Consider the following 16,731-nt stretch of genomic DNA (forward strand, 5'->3'; position numbering starts at 1 on the left):
TGAGTGGAGGTGACTTTATTGTGCAGTTTGCTTCTAGGCTATTACTTGGCCTTGCCCTGGGCAGCCACGGCCTCCATGGCCTTCCGGACTGTTTCCTCATCCCCAAGGAACTGCATGGGCTTGGTGGGCTTCAGCTGGTCATCCAGTTCATACACGATGGGGATCCCGGTGGGCAAGTTGAGTTCCATAATGGCCTCGTCTGACATGCCTGTGAATAGCAGAGGAATTAGCAGTGAACCCACTGTTTTGTCCTGACTTCCTGCCTCCTGGGAAGTACCCAGGAAGTAGTACTGTGGGGTCAAGTCAGGAGCAATGATTGGGCCCCGTGGAGTGGACGGTGATGATAACCTCCTTGGTATTCCAGTGACCTTTGTAGCTTGGGCCAGCTGGCCCTAAAGCAAATCCCCACTCAACAGCAAAATCCTAAAAAGTCAACGAAGAAAGGTCATGCTGAAGAAACTAATGCTAAGTGCTCCATGTGTTGGGGGAGGGGGTGGGATGGCTCATCACAAAATGTCCTGCCATCACTTCTCTGTTCTTAAGGCCCAGGAGCTTCCTCTCACCTTTAGAGCTGGAGGGGGCAGATGAGGAAACAGGACCATAGACTTTAGGTGACTTGTCTGATGTCTCAGTGGCTTTGAACCCAGATTTGTTTAGCTGGCCCAGTTCAGGAGATATTGGGTATGATACAGGTTTGGGCTGAGTGGTGGTTAATTCTTGGGCTAAGAGGGAGGAGAGTGGCTTCCCACCCCCCCCAGCATGGGAAGGGCAGGGAGTTGCTTGTGGAAACCTGACCCTGACTGGTCTCATGCTATCATGTCTGCCTGGAATAGCAACTTGACCTTTAGCATCCTCACCCAGCAGTGGGCTCCCCCCAGTGTGTTCAGCTCCAGAGACAGTTCTGGGGTGGAGCTCTTGATGCGAGACACCTGTAGCTATCAGGCATCAAGCATAAAATGTGTCTGTTCACATAGAACCTACTTAGGAGGGTGCTCCTTACCCCCACCCATCCCCTATTTGGGTTATGGACACTGGAAACAAAAGATCATCGATCGTGGACTAGGAAGGGACCTTTGGTGGCATCGAGTTCTGCTCATCATTTTGCAAATGAGGGCGTTGAAGCCCAGGATTTGCCCAAGATTCAAACCTTGGTCCCTATGACATTAAGTCCAGATCTGTTTCCTCTGCATGGTGGGGTTGTGGAAGACTATAGTGGAACAGAGGTGCCCTCTGTCCTTTGCACTCCAGGGAATAGGTGTGCTTGCTCCAAAGCATTTCACACAAAGGACGAGGGAGTGAGAGGAAAGCTCAGGAAAAGTGGAGGACAGATGGGGCTGGAATGGGGAAGGCCTTAGATCTTCGGGTGAAGCCTAGATGGGATATGAATGAGTGTCCAAACAACCTGGAATTGTTACTAGCCTCATTACCGATTATCGTGTTTATTGTTGGTTGTTGGTGACAAGAACCTGATGTTTGCGGAGGTGGGTTCCCTATGTGAATGCCTATAGATTGGAGCACCTGGCCCCGTTGCCAGCTGTTACTCCCTGAAGGTTATAACTCGAAGCTTTGCTACTGCTTGTGAAGCAACGAGGTGTAAAAAGAGCACAGAGGGACCAGAGTTCTTGCTCCATCCTCGTCCCTAACGTACTGTGTGAAAGAAGAGCCACGCCCCTCTGTGAGTCTGTGTGCGTATGTGTGTGTAAAACAACTTTATTTGTCTATCAGAAATGCCCCCAAGTTCCTTACCAGTGGCTGGGACCTGTTTACAGCCCTGGACCTGAAATGTTGTGCTCATTTGTTGAGAACCCGTGCACCTCATCATCGAAAGCTTCAGGAATTCTTTCGTACGAGCTTCTTTACTATCTGCCTCATCATGTTCCCAGAGCAAAAAAGAAGAATCACAAAAAGGCAGGAATTCACACTATCTGACCATGAAGAGTTAAAAACATTTCATTAACCTGGGACGCTGTTTTCTTCATTGGAAGGGTGGCTGTCCATCTTACTGATTGTGGGTAATTGCCCACTAGACTTCCTGAGCAAAACCAAAAACTCATCTGAGCAGCCCCTAATTCTGCACGGTTCTCGTAATAGTTGGCCAACTCCAAATGGGAAAGGTGGCATGACAATCACTGTCTTTGGGGCACACCATGGTAGTGTAGTGCAGTTTGGATATTTGTTGGGAAAGATCTGTTGTGTCCAAACAATATCCACAAAATAAATAGCAGTGCATTTTCAGCAGACTTAGGCCAGCTATAATATATGCCTTTCTTACCTTCTGAAAAGCTTACTGTATGTAAGTCAACTGGTTAAGTTCTGAGTTACTAGACACTGCTTTGCTGGGACCCAACTTTGGGCTCTCAGACACTTGCATTTGAGCACAATTAGGAAAAGGAAGACCTCAACATGGCGCCTTATTTACTCCATTCTGATGGTCATGGAAGCAATAGGAAAGACTCATCCTGACGTGTGGAAAGAGAAACCTTGCTGGAGAAAGGAAAACGAGAAAATCTTTCAGGGTACAAATAACTTGGAGTAAAAACAAAACAATCTTAAAAAACCTGAATTTATAATGGCAGTAATATTGTTTCTCCCTTTCTTCATCAGTCACCACAGAGTACCTGTTCCAGTCTTCTTTTCCTGTGGTGGTCTCTGCAGGTTTTTTTTTTTAACAGCTTTTTCCCCTCGGTGTTTTTAGCTTATCAGAATTACCTTTTCAGTTCTTAGTTCACTTCATCTATATGGGCTTATTGGTTTGGAGGTTAGAGGCAAGAAGCCTTTGTGGCACTAGAGGGTTTCATAGGTATTATTTCCTGGGTGCTTATATCTGGAGTTAGTTGAAAAATTTAGGAAAAATGACACCTGGAAAGTAAGGCTTTCCTTAATACCATTCTGTTCTCTTCATAATCACATTCATGTCTAGCATCCTTCTCAGCCCACACTGATGTAGGGATGACTTCAGGATATCAGACCAATTTTGTTAGGAAATTGGATTTCAATCTCAGACTGAAAATGAGTGAGGCTAATGTAGAGACAGAACATTGGTACCTCCCCCTTCCAAAAAGTGATCAGACAGACACTGGGCACTTTCCAAGGGAACGTTTGAAATGAGTACTTTCATAACAGCAAAACAGATGGCATTTGGAAACACCTTTCTGAGGTGCAACTGTGGATTGAGATCTGCATTTTCAGGAGATGGCTTATTGCTATTATTACGAGTACAAATCAGACCTTGCCACATGCTTCCTATTTTTCCTGAATACCAAGTGAAGCCTTGCAGAACTGGAGTGCCTGCCAGTATGTTATCTAAGTCAATGGGGGCATACCTAGGAGATTCAAGAGTTACCATAGCAGACACCCCTAAAAGGAAGAAAGGGACCAGAGCAAAAAAAAAATTTAAAATGTAACCCCCCAGATTTTTTGCGCAGAGTGAATGAACTGAATACATGTTAACTGCAAACTTGTCAATTTAAAGGGAAGAGAGTGTGAGTGATGCGGCCAGCCAAGGATAGGCACTGCAAGCTGGCTGGCTGGCCACAGGGTAACCCGAGGTACCTTGGTTTTGCCCTATCAGTTTTTCTGACAGCTCACCAGCTGCTTCTCATGTATTTCAAGAAGGCCTACAGGGCAGCAAACTATGAGAATTCCATTAAAAAGAGCCTACTCTTAGAAAAAAGTGGGAAGGATGACACGTTTGTGCCAACATCTGCATTTTCCCCAAAGACACCATGAGAATTCTTTGGCTTTGAACTTGAAAAACCCCACCCCGTGAATAGAACTTTTCACAACTCTGGAGGCTCAGTTATCTCACGTTTGAATAAGCTTTTAATTTGCCTAAGGGAGCAAAAAATATGATTCCACCTTGAAATCACCATGTCCTTTAAAGGTTTTCCTTCATTTCTTTTTCAGAAGTTTATAGGATCCTAGACAGGGCTGGAAGGGACCTTAGAGGTCCCAAAAGTTAGAACATTTGTTTGAGGTCACACAGATAGTAAGTGACTGAACTGGAATTTGAACCAGGGGCTTTGATTTCAAATCTAGCCCCCATCCCACTCAACCACACTGCCTCTGCAGAGTGTCCATATTATGAGACATTTAGAGACTGGATCACAGATGAACCAATTCCCTTTTCAAATAGATAAAACCCACCCATTAGTACTGAGGCTACAGTGACAGAAATCAGTGAAAGTCTACTAAATACTTAGGATGGATCCGTTAGCATTAAAAAAAAAGACAAAGGTCATAGGATCATAGATTTAGTGCTGGAATAGACCTTGAATAAGGTCATCTAAGCCAACCCCCTCATTCTTAGATCAGCCTGGGTACAGTGGGCTAGGGGCTGGGGAGCTGCTTTTTGGAGAATCCTCCGAGGGAGCCACAGGTAGTTTTTTGTGTAATCTACCTCCTCTCCTGCACCTGTCATAAACCCCAGCGCCAGCAGCAGCCACCTCTGTCTACCTGGGGTGGTTTTTTCATCTACAAAATAAGAAAATTGGGCCACATTATTGCTAAGAATCACGAAATATTAGAGCTGCAAGAAACCCGAGTTTGTGAAAGCCATAAACCAATCGCAGAGGGAGACTCCTTGGTTGGCCACCTAGTTAGGGAAGAAGTGGCCTCCTTTTGTGGTCACTTCCTGGGCTGGGCTCCCTAGGTCCTGATTCAGGGAGGGGGCTGGTATGGAGCATATAAGTAAAAATTTTCTCTTGGAGGTTGTGCATGGGGATCTCTCAGAGTCCACCCAGGTCTCCTTGCCTCTTGCTATTTGGCATTGGGCGGGGCTATGGAAATAAATGCCCCCAAAAGTGCATGTTTGGTGACAGCTGGACCTTGAGGCACCTCGGTGAATAGCCTGGCCTATTCTTTGATCTTTAGAGCTGAAGAGACCGAGCAGGGCATTGTGAGCATCCCCACATGAGGGACATAGGGGGCTAAAGGAGAAGGCAGTGGAGGGCTGGGGGTGGGGGGGGGCAGCTTGTCTTTTGTGCTGAACTGCATACATAGAGCAAGTGTGTCTGCCAGCTAGATCACACTTAACGTCTTCCCCCTTCCTCACACCCCATTCTAAATCTTTTTTTTTCTCCCAAACATCTCCTTGGGGACTGAAAATGGGTTCCATGAGGCAAGAAGTTATGAGAAACCTAGGAAGAAGAGATGAAAGGCCTACCTCCTCATTTCCAGGCTCTGTCAGACCCCAATCTGCTAAAGCAGTCAAGATGAGGGCTGGGGCTTAAGAAACCTCTCATCCTGCACCTGGCCCTGGCTGCCCGCTTTTCTCAAGACAGACCCAAGCTAGTATGCCCCCAAGGGGCAAGACTTCAGAAAGCCAGTTCCCCATGCAACATTTAGGGGCTCAGGGGCAAGCTAGGTACTTGCAGACACCAGATGTCTGTCCCTGGCTGCTCATTTGTGACACTAGCAGCTGGTGCTAACTTCAGTGACCACCCACCAAACTCCACTCTTCCACCCACCTGCACTCAGACTCATGAGATAGGGTTTGGGTCCTGGCTCTATAGAGCTAGAGCTCCTGGTATTTTTGAAGCCCTTAAGACAGAGCCTAGAGCAGGGGTGGGGAACCTTTGACCTCGACACCACATGTGGCTCTCTGGGTCCTCAAGTGCGGCCCTTTGACTGAATCCAAACTTCACAGAACAAGTCCCTTAATCAAAGGATTTGTTCGGTAAAACTTGGATCCAGTCAAAAGGCCGCACTTGAGGACCTAGAGGGCCACATGTAGCCTTGAGACTGCAGGTGCCCCACCCCTGGTAGAGGCAACTTTTTTTTTTTATTCCTTATTCTCACCAACCTGTCCTGGTCATTGCTATATCAGTGTTATTGCCCTGTCCTCTTTCTTACACATATATGGACGTGTTCATTCCTTCCCTCCCTACTCCCCTCAGGGTGGGGGTAAGACCAATTCAACATGGGTGATGGTCACCAAAGAGAGGGCGGGGGGGGGAAGTGCTGATTGTTGTCTCTGGCAAAATTGTCACTGGGGTGTTGAGGAGAGAAATACGGAAGCAGACAGCTTCACTGGTGTCAGAATGCAGGAGCAAAGAATGTTAGTGTTTTGTACAGCGCTTCAAGTTTTGCAAAGCACTTTACAAATACAATCTCTTTTGATCTTCACAACAACTCTGAGAGATAGGTATTGTTATCCCCGTTTTACTGATGAAGAAACTGAGGCAGGCATCAGTTAAGTGGCTTTCCCAGAGTCACTCAGCTAGTGAGTGTGTGAGGCTGGATTTGTGCCCAGGTTTTCCTGACTGCAGGCCTGGCATTCTGTCTACTGTGCCACCTAGTCTAAACTTGACATTTTATACAAGAGGAAGCTCAGATCTATAGAGGCAGCCAGGCTTAAGTACAGAACATCTATTGGTAGAGCTAGGGGATAGAACTCCAAATCCCAAGCCAGAGGTCTGTACAGCATGCTCCCTCAGGAGGCTAGGATCTGAGGTCTAGAGCTAAAGGTACCTTGGAGCCCAACCCCTTCATTTCACAGTTAGGGAAATAGAGGCATAGAGACGCTTGAGTCACATGTGTGGCAGCCCCAGTCCCTCATTTCCTACTTGTCTAGTCACCCATTCCTCCACCCCCACCCTCACCCCCCTACCTGCTCCCTGAGCCCTGAGGGCCAGGCTCAGCTGACATAAGAAAAAGGGTCTTCCCTCCCACGGAGTATTTGGCAGTGACAGGTGCTGCTGAGTTTCCTAAGGCCAGTGTGAATTCAGTGGTCTCCAGGCCAAGCTGGCTGGTCCTGGAGGGCGGGGCCCAAGTGCTGTAATTCACTTTTCTGGAGTCCTGGCTTCTATGCATCACTCCCAAAGCTGGTGCAGGCTCTTAAGGGCATTCTTCCACTGGTACACATCCCATCCTGGCTAAGTTATCCCCAAGAGTGCTCAAGAGAAATTTGTGTAGCCTGATTATGAACCGAGCATCCAGAGTGGGGACCAGGCTCTCTGCATGGCCCCAGTTCCATGGCTATCTCCTATTTTGGAGGTGGGGCACCTGGGGAGGAGCTCGAGCCCAGATCAGGAGCTCTGCAGGGCTTGGGATAGGAAGACATTGCAGGGTAGCTATAGGCCAGCTCCCATTGCTAGGATGGAGTCACAGAGATCTTACCTTCCAGGTGCTTGACTATGCCTCGTAAGCTGTTGCCATGGGCAGCAATGAGCACCCTCTTCCCTGACTTGATCTGGGGAGCAATCTGCTCATTCCAGAAGGGCAGAGCCCTGGCAATGGTATCCTTCAGGCTCTCACAGGTGGGCAACTCCCCAGGCTTCAGACCAGCATAGCGCCGCTCCTGTTGAGGGCAATAGAGACGATGCCAAGAATGTGTTCCTAACCAGGGGGCCCAGTGCTTTCTTTCCCCAACCATTCTCCAGGCTAATTGTCCTCATGCTCCAACCCTCCCTCTTTCCCCTTGGCCTGAGGAAGGGAACAGCCCCAAGTTCCATGCATCCCCCTCTCACCTTGCTGATGACTGAATAGTAGGGGTGTGTCTCATCCATGGGTGGGGGTGGGATGTCAAAGGAGCGTCTCCAGATCTTCACCTGTGCTTCCCCATGCTTAGCAGCAGTCTCTGCTTTGTTGAGGCCTGTGAGACCCCCGTAGTGGCGCTCATTCAGGCGCCAGGTCCGCACCACAGGCACCCACATCTGGTCTATACCATCCAGGATGAACCAGAGGGTGCGGATGGCACGCTTCAGCACCGAGGTGTAGCAGATGTCAAACTCCAGGCCGGCTTCCTTGATGGCCTGGGCCCCACGTTTGGCCTCTTCCTTCCCCTTCTCGCTCAGCTCTGCGTCGAACCAGCCACAGAAACGGTTCTCCTGGTTCCATGTGCTCTCGCCATGGCGGACGATCACCAGCCGGTGGGTGGGCATGGCGATGGCGGTGGCAGGCAGAGCAGAGGGGACGTAAGCAGTGGAGACAGCTCTGAAATGCAGCGGAGCACAGTCTGTCGGCCAAGTGTTCCTGGCTTTATGATGCTCTGACTCCACCCCTCCCCCCTTGACTAATTGCCAGCTGGCATTCTGGGCCTGTGGGAGGGAGAGGGACAGTGGCAGGTGGTCAGTGGCCTTGCGGGAAGGAGGAGCCCAAGGCTGGCAGAAGGGAGCCAGCCTCAAAATAACTCTTGAGAGTCGACTCCAGTGACGGATCTGTCCAAAATAAGTCCCGGGCTGGGCCTCTTGCCCAGGAACTCCCTTAGCCTGGGCCAGGGTCTGGGGGCCTCTAGGCCTGGGGCAATGTGGCAAGATGATCTGAGTTTGGGCGTAAAGGTGAGAGGGGCCATCTGAGGGAATGAGTGGATCCCACGGGGCCATCTTGGCTCCTACCCTCAGAGCCCTAAAGCATTGGGGAAGTGCCAGGAGGCTTGATCAAGGAGTAACTTGGGGGTTCTAGGTGTCTCAGGTTTTCTAATGCTGAGCCCCCTCACTCTGGGTTGACATATGCCTTGATGGCAAGTGGTATGGGCCTTTTGGGGGGTCTGGAAAAACAGAAGTTCCCCCCCCCCCAGGGCACCCAGGAAGCTGGGTTGGGGAGGGGGTTCTGGAGGCCACAGGCAGAGATGGTAAAGGTGACAGTGCTGTTACCATGGTGATACACAAATGCCTTGTCCCAGTTGGGGGGGTGGGGGGGGCGGGGTTGAGGGATGGTAAGAGTGAGAAGCCCCCTCTCAGTTTGTAGAAATGGGTCTTAGGTCTCAGGGACCTCACTTGCCTAAAAGTTTCCCATGTAACAGTTTGAAGAGTTAGTACCTGAAAGCTGCATTTTGACCCTTCCATCCCCAGTGTCTCCCTCCACATCCCTTCTCCCCCTCTGGCCAGTGGCATTGGCCCAGCAGTATCTCTCTCCCCCCTCACGCTGGCCCTGAACCAGTTCTATACCATGACTCCTACCAACCAGTCCTACCCACGTGCTCCCTGAATCACTTGGCGATTCATCAGCTCCCATGGATTTAATGACCAACTCGATGCTGATGATACTAAATCGATGTATCCTGCCCCAGTCTCCCTGCTGACCTCCCATCTCTCATCTCCAATTGCCTTCCAGACATTTTGACCTGGATATCTAGTAGACATCTTAAACTCAATATACGCAAGACAGAAGTCATTATCTTTCCACCTAAAACTTCCCCGTGGCTTCCCTCCTACCTTGTTAGTATAGATGGCAATACCATCCTCCCAAGTCCCTTATGCTTGAAACCTAGGAGTCATCTTGGACTCCTCACTATCTCTCACCTTCCCTCACCCCTATATCCAATATGGTGCCAAAGGCTGTCAATTTCACCTTTGCAACATCTTCTCTCCTCTGACCCCGACATCCTCCTGCCGTAAGACCTGCATCCCCTCGTTCCTGGACTATTGTTTAACAGCCTGCTGGCAAGTCTGCCTGCCCCGTCTCTCCCCACTCCGATCCAGCCTCCACTCAGCCACCAAAGGGACTGCCCTGAAGTGCAGGTCTGACCTTGTCACCCTCCCACTCAATAAACTCCAGTTCCTCCCTATGGCCTTCGAAATCAAACATAAAATCCTTTGTTTGGTGGTCAAAGCCCTTCCCAATCTGCCCTTCCTCCTCCAACCACACTTGTCCTGAAAACCTAGAGGGAAAAGAATACCAAGGCAAAGCTGGGATCTGAACCCAGGCATCCTCCACAGCTTTCCAATACTTTCGTATACATGAAAGTCATTGAACCCCTTCCCATTCTTCCCAATGGGTTTGTAAGCTCTTTAAAGGTACGAATCTTGACCTTCCTACTATGCCTTGCAATTCCCCAGACAGAAGCACCTACTACGTTCAAGGCCTGGTGTTATGAGATATGAAGACTGGAGACACATCCCTGCCTTTGAGCCAAAGGGAATCTGTGCATATGCAGGTAAATAAATTTACAAGGTAATCTGAAGAAGGCAGGTGGACCACCAACATGGATTGTGCGTGTGGTGGTGGGAGGGTGGAAGTCTGGGAAATCCTCCTGTAGGAGGTGGCGCGTGAGCTGAAGGAAGCATCAGAGACTCTAAGGGGCAAGGATGAACTGGAAATGTGTCCCAGGCATGGGGTGTGAAGATGGGAGATGAGAGGCTGGGTCTGGGGAAGTACTAGCTGGCTAGCAGGCCAAGGTGGAAAAGTGGGGAGCAGCATGGCACAGAGGGTGGGGACACTCTCCGGCAACCCCACTAAAGCTACTTTTTAGCTGTGTGATCCTGGACAAGTCACCTGACTTCTGTTTGCCTCACTTTCCTCAACTGTAAAATGGGGATAATCACAGCACCAGCCTCCCAGGGCTATTGTGCGCTTAGCACAGAGCCCAGCATGTCTGGAGTATTCAATGAATGTTTTTCATTCATTCATCCAAATATCTTTTCCCGTGGTTGCACAAGAAGTTCTTAGAAGGCGAGGACTCACCGTCTTGTGTCCCTCCCTCCCCCCTGGGACAATGCCCTGGGCACACCGGAAGGCCCAGTTAGCCCCTTTACCTGCACTCCACCAGAGAAGTACAGATGCCCACACTGGCAGAAAGCAAAGAAATCTGGTGGCTCCTTGCAAAAAAAGACATCCCTTTAATGATAATTTTGTTTTTGCCTTTACATAGAAACCACTAATGCCCTACCTGTGGGGATGAAAAAAGGCCAAGAACCACGGGCCCTGCATATTTCTAAAGGGCACTTTGGTCCAGGCATTCCAGGCTTCTACTGACTCTGGCATTCCATTCTCCCCAAAGCCTCAGCTGGGCAAGAATGTGGGGCTGGGAACTCATTCTCTGACACCCAGGAAGAGTGATTTTAAAAGACCCAGGATTTTCAGATGCTCCAGACTAATCTTAAAATACCTTCACCTTCCCAAGAATCAGGATGGGAAGGTTAGACACCAGGAAGCCCAGGCTTCTGCCATGGGCCACTGGGGAGGGGAGCAGAGTGGAATAGTCACCAGACCAATGTGGGGCAGGGTAGGCCCTTCTGCCCCACCCAATCTCTGCAGTCCTTAGGCTTCTCTTGCTACCCACAAATGGAGGCACGTGTAGGACAAGAGACCAGGGAAGTCAGGCATTCCTCTGTTCTGGTGCAATGTACTCCAGGCCCAGGTGTGTGAAGATGTCTTCCTCTGAAGCTGCTGGTAAGGACTCCTTCTGAAACAGGCAAGCGCAGACAGAAATGGAACTATCAGAGTCCAAGTACCAACTAAGTCCCCAGGTGATGAAGAAGGAGGCCTTGGAATCACCAAATTTAGAGGTGGGAGGGAGCCCAATAGTCATTATCCAAGCCATCCTCCGAAAAGAAAGCATCACTATGAGATACCCAGCCTAGGCTGGATGGGAGAAGGAGGGGTCCAGCAGGCAGCCCACTGCCCTGCTGGACAACTCTCATGCTTAGGACATCAGGCCTCCACTGGCCTCTTCATAACTTCTACCCACAGCTGCTGGGTCTGTCCTCGTGGGCCAAACAGAACATTTCTAATTCTTCCTGGATAGGACAGTTTTCAACTACTAGAAGACAGATATGGATAGATAGATGATAGTGTAGAAAGAGGAAGCTGGACGGATAGATGGATAGATACATAGGATAGAGGGAGACAGAGAGATGGATAAATAGGGTAGAGAGAGATGGATAGATGGACAGATAGGATAGAGGGAAGGAGATAGATAGATACATAGACAAGATAGAGAGAGATGGACAAATAGATAGGATAGATACATAGGTAAGATAGAGGGAGGAGGACAGCTAGGTGGCGCAGTGGATAGAGCACTGGCCCTGAAGTCAGGAGGACCCGAGTTCAAATTCAGCCTCAGACACGTAACACTTACTAAGCTATGTGACTCTGGGAAAGTCACTTAACCCCAGTTGCCTTGCCCCCCCCAAAAAAAAGAGAGGGAGGGACAGAAATGGACAGAGGGAGATGGAAGGATAGATACATAGATAAAATGGAGGGAGATGGATGGATAGATAGCCTGGAAGGAGATAGATATATGACAGTTATCTTGTACCTGGTTTCCCCCTTCCCCCCAAAGCTCTGCAGGCTAAATCTCACAATTCCTTCCTTCCCCATTCTGGTTGCCTTTGTCTGCGTGCTCCCCAGTTTATCCCATGTCCTTCCTAACCACCACCTCCCCCATCCCAGCTGAGATCTGCCCCTGCTGTCCTGGATGACGAGGGCCTGGCTCAGACACCAGTTCTGGTCTCCACGCAGGGATTTCTCTGGGTTGGAGAAGGCATGGACTCCAAGGTGCAGGGGAGGATTAGTCCCCCCGGAGCTAAGCCGAAAGACCCTGGCGGGGAGGGAGGAGGTTCTGTCTGTCATTCCCTGATCAGCCATGGGGAGCCAGAGGACGAGCGGAGAATGGTTTCTTTCTGCCTTCCCACCACTCTGCCTCAGCTCCTACCTTTTCTGGGTGGTATAGCCCATGGCTGTTCAGCAGCATCTGCTTCTCTGCCCGGCTGAACCTTCGAAGCTCCCTCTCAAAATGCTGTGGAACAAGGTGAGAAGCATTTATTAAGCACCTACGGTGCTAACCAGGCACTGGACTGAGCACTAGGGATACAAAGAAAGGCAAAAGACATTCCTGCCCTCAAGGAGCTGCCAGTGTGAGGGAGACGACTACCTGCCAATAGCTACGCCCGGGTGAGGAGGAGGAGGAAATCAGCAGGCAGGCACCAGCGTAAAGAGGGGCGGGAGACCTCCAGTAAAGGAGGGGATTTTAGTTGGGACTTAAAGGAAGCTGGACAGCTCAGTAGGTAGCACAGAGGAGGGAGACTGTCCTAGGTATGGGGACAGCCAGGCCAAGAGACAAGAGTGCCTTCCCAGCAGTTGATTGCAGTGGTCCAGGTGTGAGATGATGTTCTGCACTAGAGTGGTGCCTGTGTCAGAGGAGAGAATGGGCCGCATTTGAGAGATGCTGCCAAGGCCTTGCAACAGCTTGGACATGGGAGATGAGAGAGAAGGAGGAGTCTAGGATCACTCCTAGGCTGAGAGACAAAGGATGGTGTTGGCCTCTACAGTAATAGGAAGTCCGCTGGGGATAGGGCTTGGGGGAAAGTTAATGAACTCTGTTTTGGACATGTTGAGGTTAAGGTGTCTACTGGACATCCGGTTTGATATGTCTGAAAGGCAACTGGAGATGTGACCACTGGAGGTCAGGCAGGAGAGAGGTTAGGGCTGGATAAGTCAATCTGAGAATAATCAGCACAGAGATTGTAACTGAGTCCACAGGAGCTGATGAGATCACCAAGGAAAGTAATATAGAGGGAGAAGAGAAGAAGGGCCCAGGACAGAGCCCTGAGGGACACCTATGGTTAGAAGGGATGATCTGGATAAGGATCCAGCAAAGGAGATGGAGGAGTGGTCAGAGAGGGAGGAGGAGAACCAGGAGAGAGAGCGAGGTGTCCTGAAAACCTGGAGAGAAGAGAGTGTTGAGGAGAGAGAGATCAACTGTGACCTGCAGAGAGGTCAAGAAGAATGAGGCTTATTAGACATGGCTCCAATGCCTGGTCAATCTTGGAGTAGGAAGCCATAGCCTTTAGCCCCAGAATCCTAGATTTAGAGACAGAAGGAACTGCAAATGTCAGCTAGTCCAGAGCCCTCATTTTACAGATGGGGAAACTGAGGCCCAGGGTGTGAAGTGGCTAGTGTCTGCTTGCCAATACTGCCAACCCCAGGAAGCCACCTCATTCTTACCTGGGAGCCAGTCCAGCCAAGTAGGGCGAAGGCAAACTGGCTGATAGGGGCTACCACAAGGTCCACTCTCACTGCTTTCCCATCCCTGGAGGGCTCTTTGGGACCCTCTCCAGCCTCTGGGTGGAAGGACGTAGGTGACTTTGGGAGCCAGAGAATGGAGAAGCATCTCTCATAGGCATCTATGGCAGTGCTCTGGGACACCTTGTGCTCAAGGTCCTTGAAGTCTTGGTAATGGTTGCTTTGGGTGTGTTGGTACAAAACAAGACCCTGGGAGGAGTGGGCATCAGAGACTTAGAAATGGAAGGAACCTCAGAAGTGATCTAGGCCAGCCCCCTCCCATCAGAGGTATCAGAGCCCAGAGAGAAGAAACTCAAGGTACCACCAGGAGAGAGGTTTCGCTCCAAATCCAGGGCTATGTTTGCTGCACAACCCAGCCATGTACATGGCAGAGGCAATGGTCCCTCGGGTCTGGGGAAGAAGGGAGCCTCCTGGGGTGTGTGCAGGATTCGCTGGCACCCCGATGGCCACCATGTTTGTCTGCGGGCCTCAAGTCAGGATGGGGACTGGTAATAATTCCACTTACTGCCTAACAAAGTTAGGGTCTGATCCAGTGCCTGGTACATTGCAAATACTTAATCAGGTCCCTGTTGAATGACGGATAATGGTCTCATTCTACAGATGTGGAAATTCCAAGAGGTCAAGTGATTTGCCGAAGTCATACAGCCAGTATGCAGCAGAGTTGGAATCTGAATCAGCTCTTTTGACCTGAGATTCATGCTCTTTGTGCTTAACTATAACCACCTCACCACCCCACTGCTCTACAGCCCAGGAGAGACTCTGGCAGGTGGGTGGGGAGTGAGAGACACTGGCAAGTCCAGATGATTGGCTAGTCCGAGCCTCTGCCCCCCAATACCACAAGCACACACAGTTATGTGTAGTGGTTACCCCAGGCTCCCTTTCTGTAGAAGTCTAGGAAATCCTGAGCTGGTCAAAGGGAGCCAGGAGAGAGTCTTTGGATGGGGCCTCCAGGGACCCTTCCTCTTACCTGAAGAAGCCTCTGGTTTGGGGGAGGGGCCTCCTCCTTGGATTGGTGGTGGGACAGGAAGAGAAGAGAACGAGAAGGGGGAAGGATAACCTGGATCATCAGGGCACCCAGCCCCTCTCACCTGGCTCTCCAGGAGGCCCATCACCTTGGGTATCAGTCCTGCTTCCTGCCCTTCTACAGGGTGGGTGATAAGGAAGTCGACATCATGACCTTGGAGCTTTCCCCTAAAGAGTGGGGTGGAAGGATTCTCCCCTTGTGTCAGAATATCCCCTTCCTCCTCCATATCCCCTTATCCTCCCAATTCCAAAATCACCCCCCAGCACTGGACCCCCCCCCAAGTTCTAGCTTCCTCATCACTTAGGAGAAGGCAGCACCACCCCTAATTTTGGCCAATAAAATAGTGAGGGCAGCTGGCACTGAGGTGGTTACCCCAGGGTTCGCTTTCTTGAGCCCTGAGCCCATGAAAGGGAGGCAGGGCAGGGTGCTTGGAATGGGTCCCAGAGCCACTTCCTCTTACCTGCGAAAGCCACCAGTCAGGGTCACACTGGCACCAGGAAGCACTTGCCATACAGCCTCCTCCACGACCCGTTGGATAGCATCTGCCTCATGGCGCCAGACAGAACTGCTAAGGTCCTCAAAATGGCGGATCCCTGCAGATACCCAAGCCTGGCTCAGCAAGGACCCACTGGAAATGAATCCTCAGCCCTTTCTGGTAACCCTGGCAGAGGGCCACTTCTAGCACATGCTACGTCCCATCTCAGGGGCTACCCAATGAACTATCAACAAGGGTTTTGGGGCTTAGCCAGTATGAGTAGCTTCAAGCTCAGACTCCCTTTGTGGCTCTGGGCAAATTATTAATGCTGTGTGCCTCCATTTTCCTATTTATAAGACAGGCCAAAGGGTCATGGGCCAATGGAAGGGTGTGTGATGTTTATGTTATAATAACCATTAATGATGCCTTCCAGCACCATTTGATTTTCTCATTTCCTGTTGACTAGCCATGAAATCAGCCCACCAGTCCCCACGGAACTGGGTGGGGGAGGGTGTGGAGGGGCCACCCAGGTGGCCTCCCTTCCCCCTGCTCTCGGCTCAGTCACAAGGAAAGGCCTTTGAAATAAACACACACCACTCACTGTCCACTCACCATCCCCAGGAGCTTCAAGAGAGAGGGCAGTGGGCACTCAAGCCACAACAAAGTAAAAGAGTCCTCTTCCTCATGGGAGGGAGAATAGGAAAAGACAGAGCTGAAGGGGAGGATGGAGGAGTGAGGTCACAGGGTGAGTGGCAGAATGGGCTCAGGGTCCAGACAGAAGGCTCCCTCTCATGGCCACAGTTGGGCCACCACCCAGCAGGATGGAGGTGCCTCTTCCGGAGCCAGGGCCACTGAGGTCACTGCCCTCACCCTTCTGTACAGGGAGCAAAAGCTTCCTGGATGCAGTGGATAGATAGTCCATGGGACTTGGAGTTGGAAAGACCTGGGTTCAAATCTTGTCTCTTGGACTCTTACTATCTGTGTGACCAGGGGCAAGTCCCTGAACCTCTCTGGAACACAGTTTCCTCATCTGTAAAATGGGAAGTCTAGATTCCATGGCCTCTCAGGTCCCTTCCAATTCTAAATCCATGATTCTGTGATGTCCAGGCACAATCTATGCCCAAGGAAGGGAAAGTTCACAAAACTCTCATTAAGCCATTGAGTCTGATGCAGCTAGGTGGCGCCATAGTACACAGAGCACCAGGCTTGGAGTAAGGAAGACTCATTTTCCTGAGTTCAAATCTGCCCTGAGACACTTAGTAGCTGTGTGACCCTGGGCAAATCACTGAACTCTGTTTGCCTTAGTTTCCCCATCTATACAATGAGCTGGAGAAGGAAACGGCAAATCACTCCAAATATCTTTGCCAAGAAAACCCCAAATGGGGTCCTGAAGAATTGGACACAACTGAAATGACTGAACAATAATGATGATTATAACAATAGCCAGCAAATCATATAGTATTTTAAGGTTTGCAAAGCAAACATC

At 50.2% G+C, this 16,731-nt stretch overlaps 2 protein-coding genes and 1 long non-coding RNA gene across 6 annotated transcripts in view; 1 reads left to right on the top strand and 2 right to left on the bottom strand.

The window, feature by feature from the left end:
• Positions 1-9,790, bottom strand: PGAM2 (phosphoglycerate mutase 2). 3 transcript variants are annotated; one of them, XM_020963759.2, is made up of 4 exons: positions 7,470-9,790; positions 7,120-7,300; positions 1,747-1,863; positions 1-208 (listed from the first exon to the last, which is right to left on the bottom strand). In XM_020963759.2, exons 1-4 carry the CDS (start codon positions 8,322-8,324, stop codon positions 42-44), a joined length of 1,320 nt encoding a protein of 439 aa, XP_020819418.1. In that variant the 5' UTR covers positions 8,325-9,790; the 3' UTR covers positions 1-41. The 3 variants fall into 3 exon arrangements, 2 of the variants coding, with proteins under 2 accessions (XP_020819418.1, XP_020819419.1); XR_013484496.1 differs by lacking the exon at positions 1,747-1,863 and adding an exon at positions 2,273-2,484 and having other exon boundaries at positions 122-208; XM_020963760.2 differs by lacking the exon at positions 1,747-1,863.
• The window catches only part of LOC110192543 (uncharacterized), a 10,760-nt gene continuing 2,228 nt past the window's right edge, over positions 8,200-16,731 (top strand). Inside the window, exons 1-3 of the long non-coding RNA XR_002320185.2 lie at positions 8,200-8,279; positions 9,780-9,877; positions 14,347-14,512. This is a non-coding gene — a long non-coding RNA (uncharacterized LOC110192543). The remainder of the gene's footprint in view (positions 8,280-9,779; positions 9,878-14,346; positions 14,513-16,731) is intronic.
• POLM (DNA polymerase mu) overlaps positions 10,537-16,731 on the bottom strand; it is a 17,360-nt gene continuing 11,165 nt past the window's right edge. The window contains exons 7-11 of one of the 2 annotated variants that reach the window (XM_020963755.2): positions 15,231-15,363; positions 14,835-14,937; positions 13,669-13,935; positions 12,377-12,460; positions 10,537-11,122 (exon numbers count right to left, since the gene is read on the bottom strand). In XM_020963755.2, coding sequence (XP_020819414.1) covers positions 11,039-11,122; positions 12,377-12,460; positions 13,669-13,935; positions 14,835-14,937; positions 15,231-15,363 — 671 coding nt within the window. In that variant the 3' untranslated portion in view covers positions 10,537-11,038. Of the gene's footprint in view, positions 11,126-12,376; positions 12,461-13,668; positions 13,936-14,834; positions 14,938-15,230; positions 15,364-16,731 lie in introns of both variants that reach the window. The other variant, XM_020963754.2, reaches the window with a different exon arrangement.

Source organism: Phascolarctos cinereus, unplaced genomic scaffold (genome assembly GCF_003287225.1).
Source record: "Phascolarctos cinereus isolate Bilbo 61053 unplaced genomic scaffold, phaCin_HiC Scaffold_2;HRSCAF=192, whole genome shotgun sequence".
Classification (NCBI taxonomy): Eukaryota; Metazoa; Chordata; class Mammalia; order Diprotodontia; family Phascolarctidae; genus Phascolarctos; species Phascolarctos cinereus.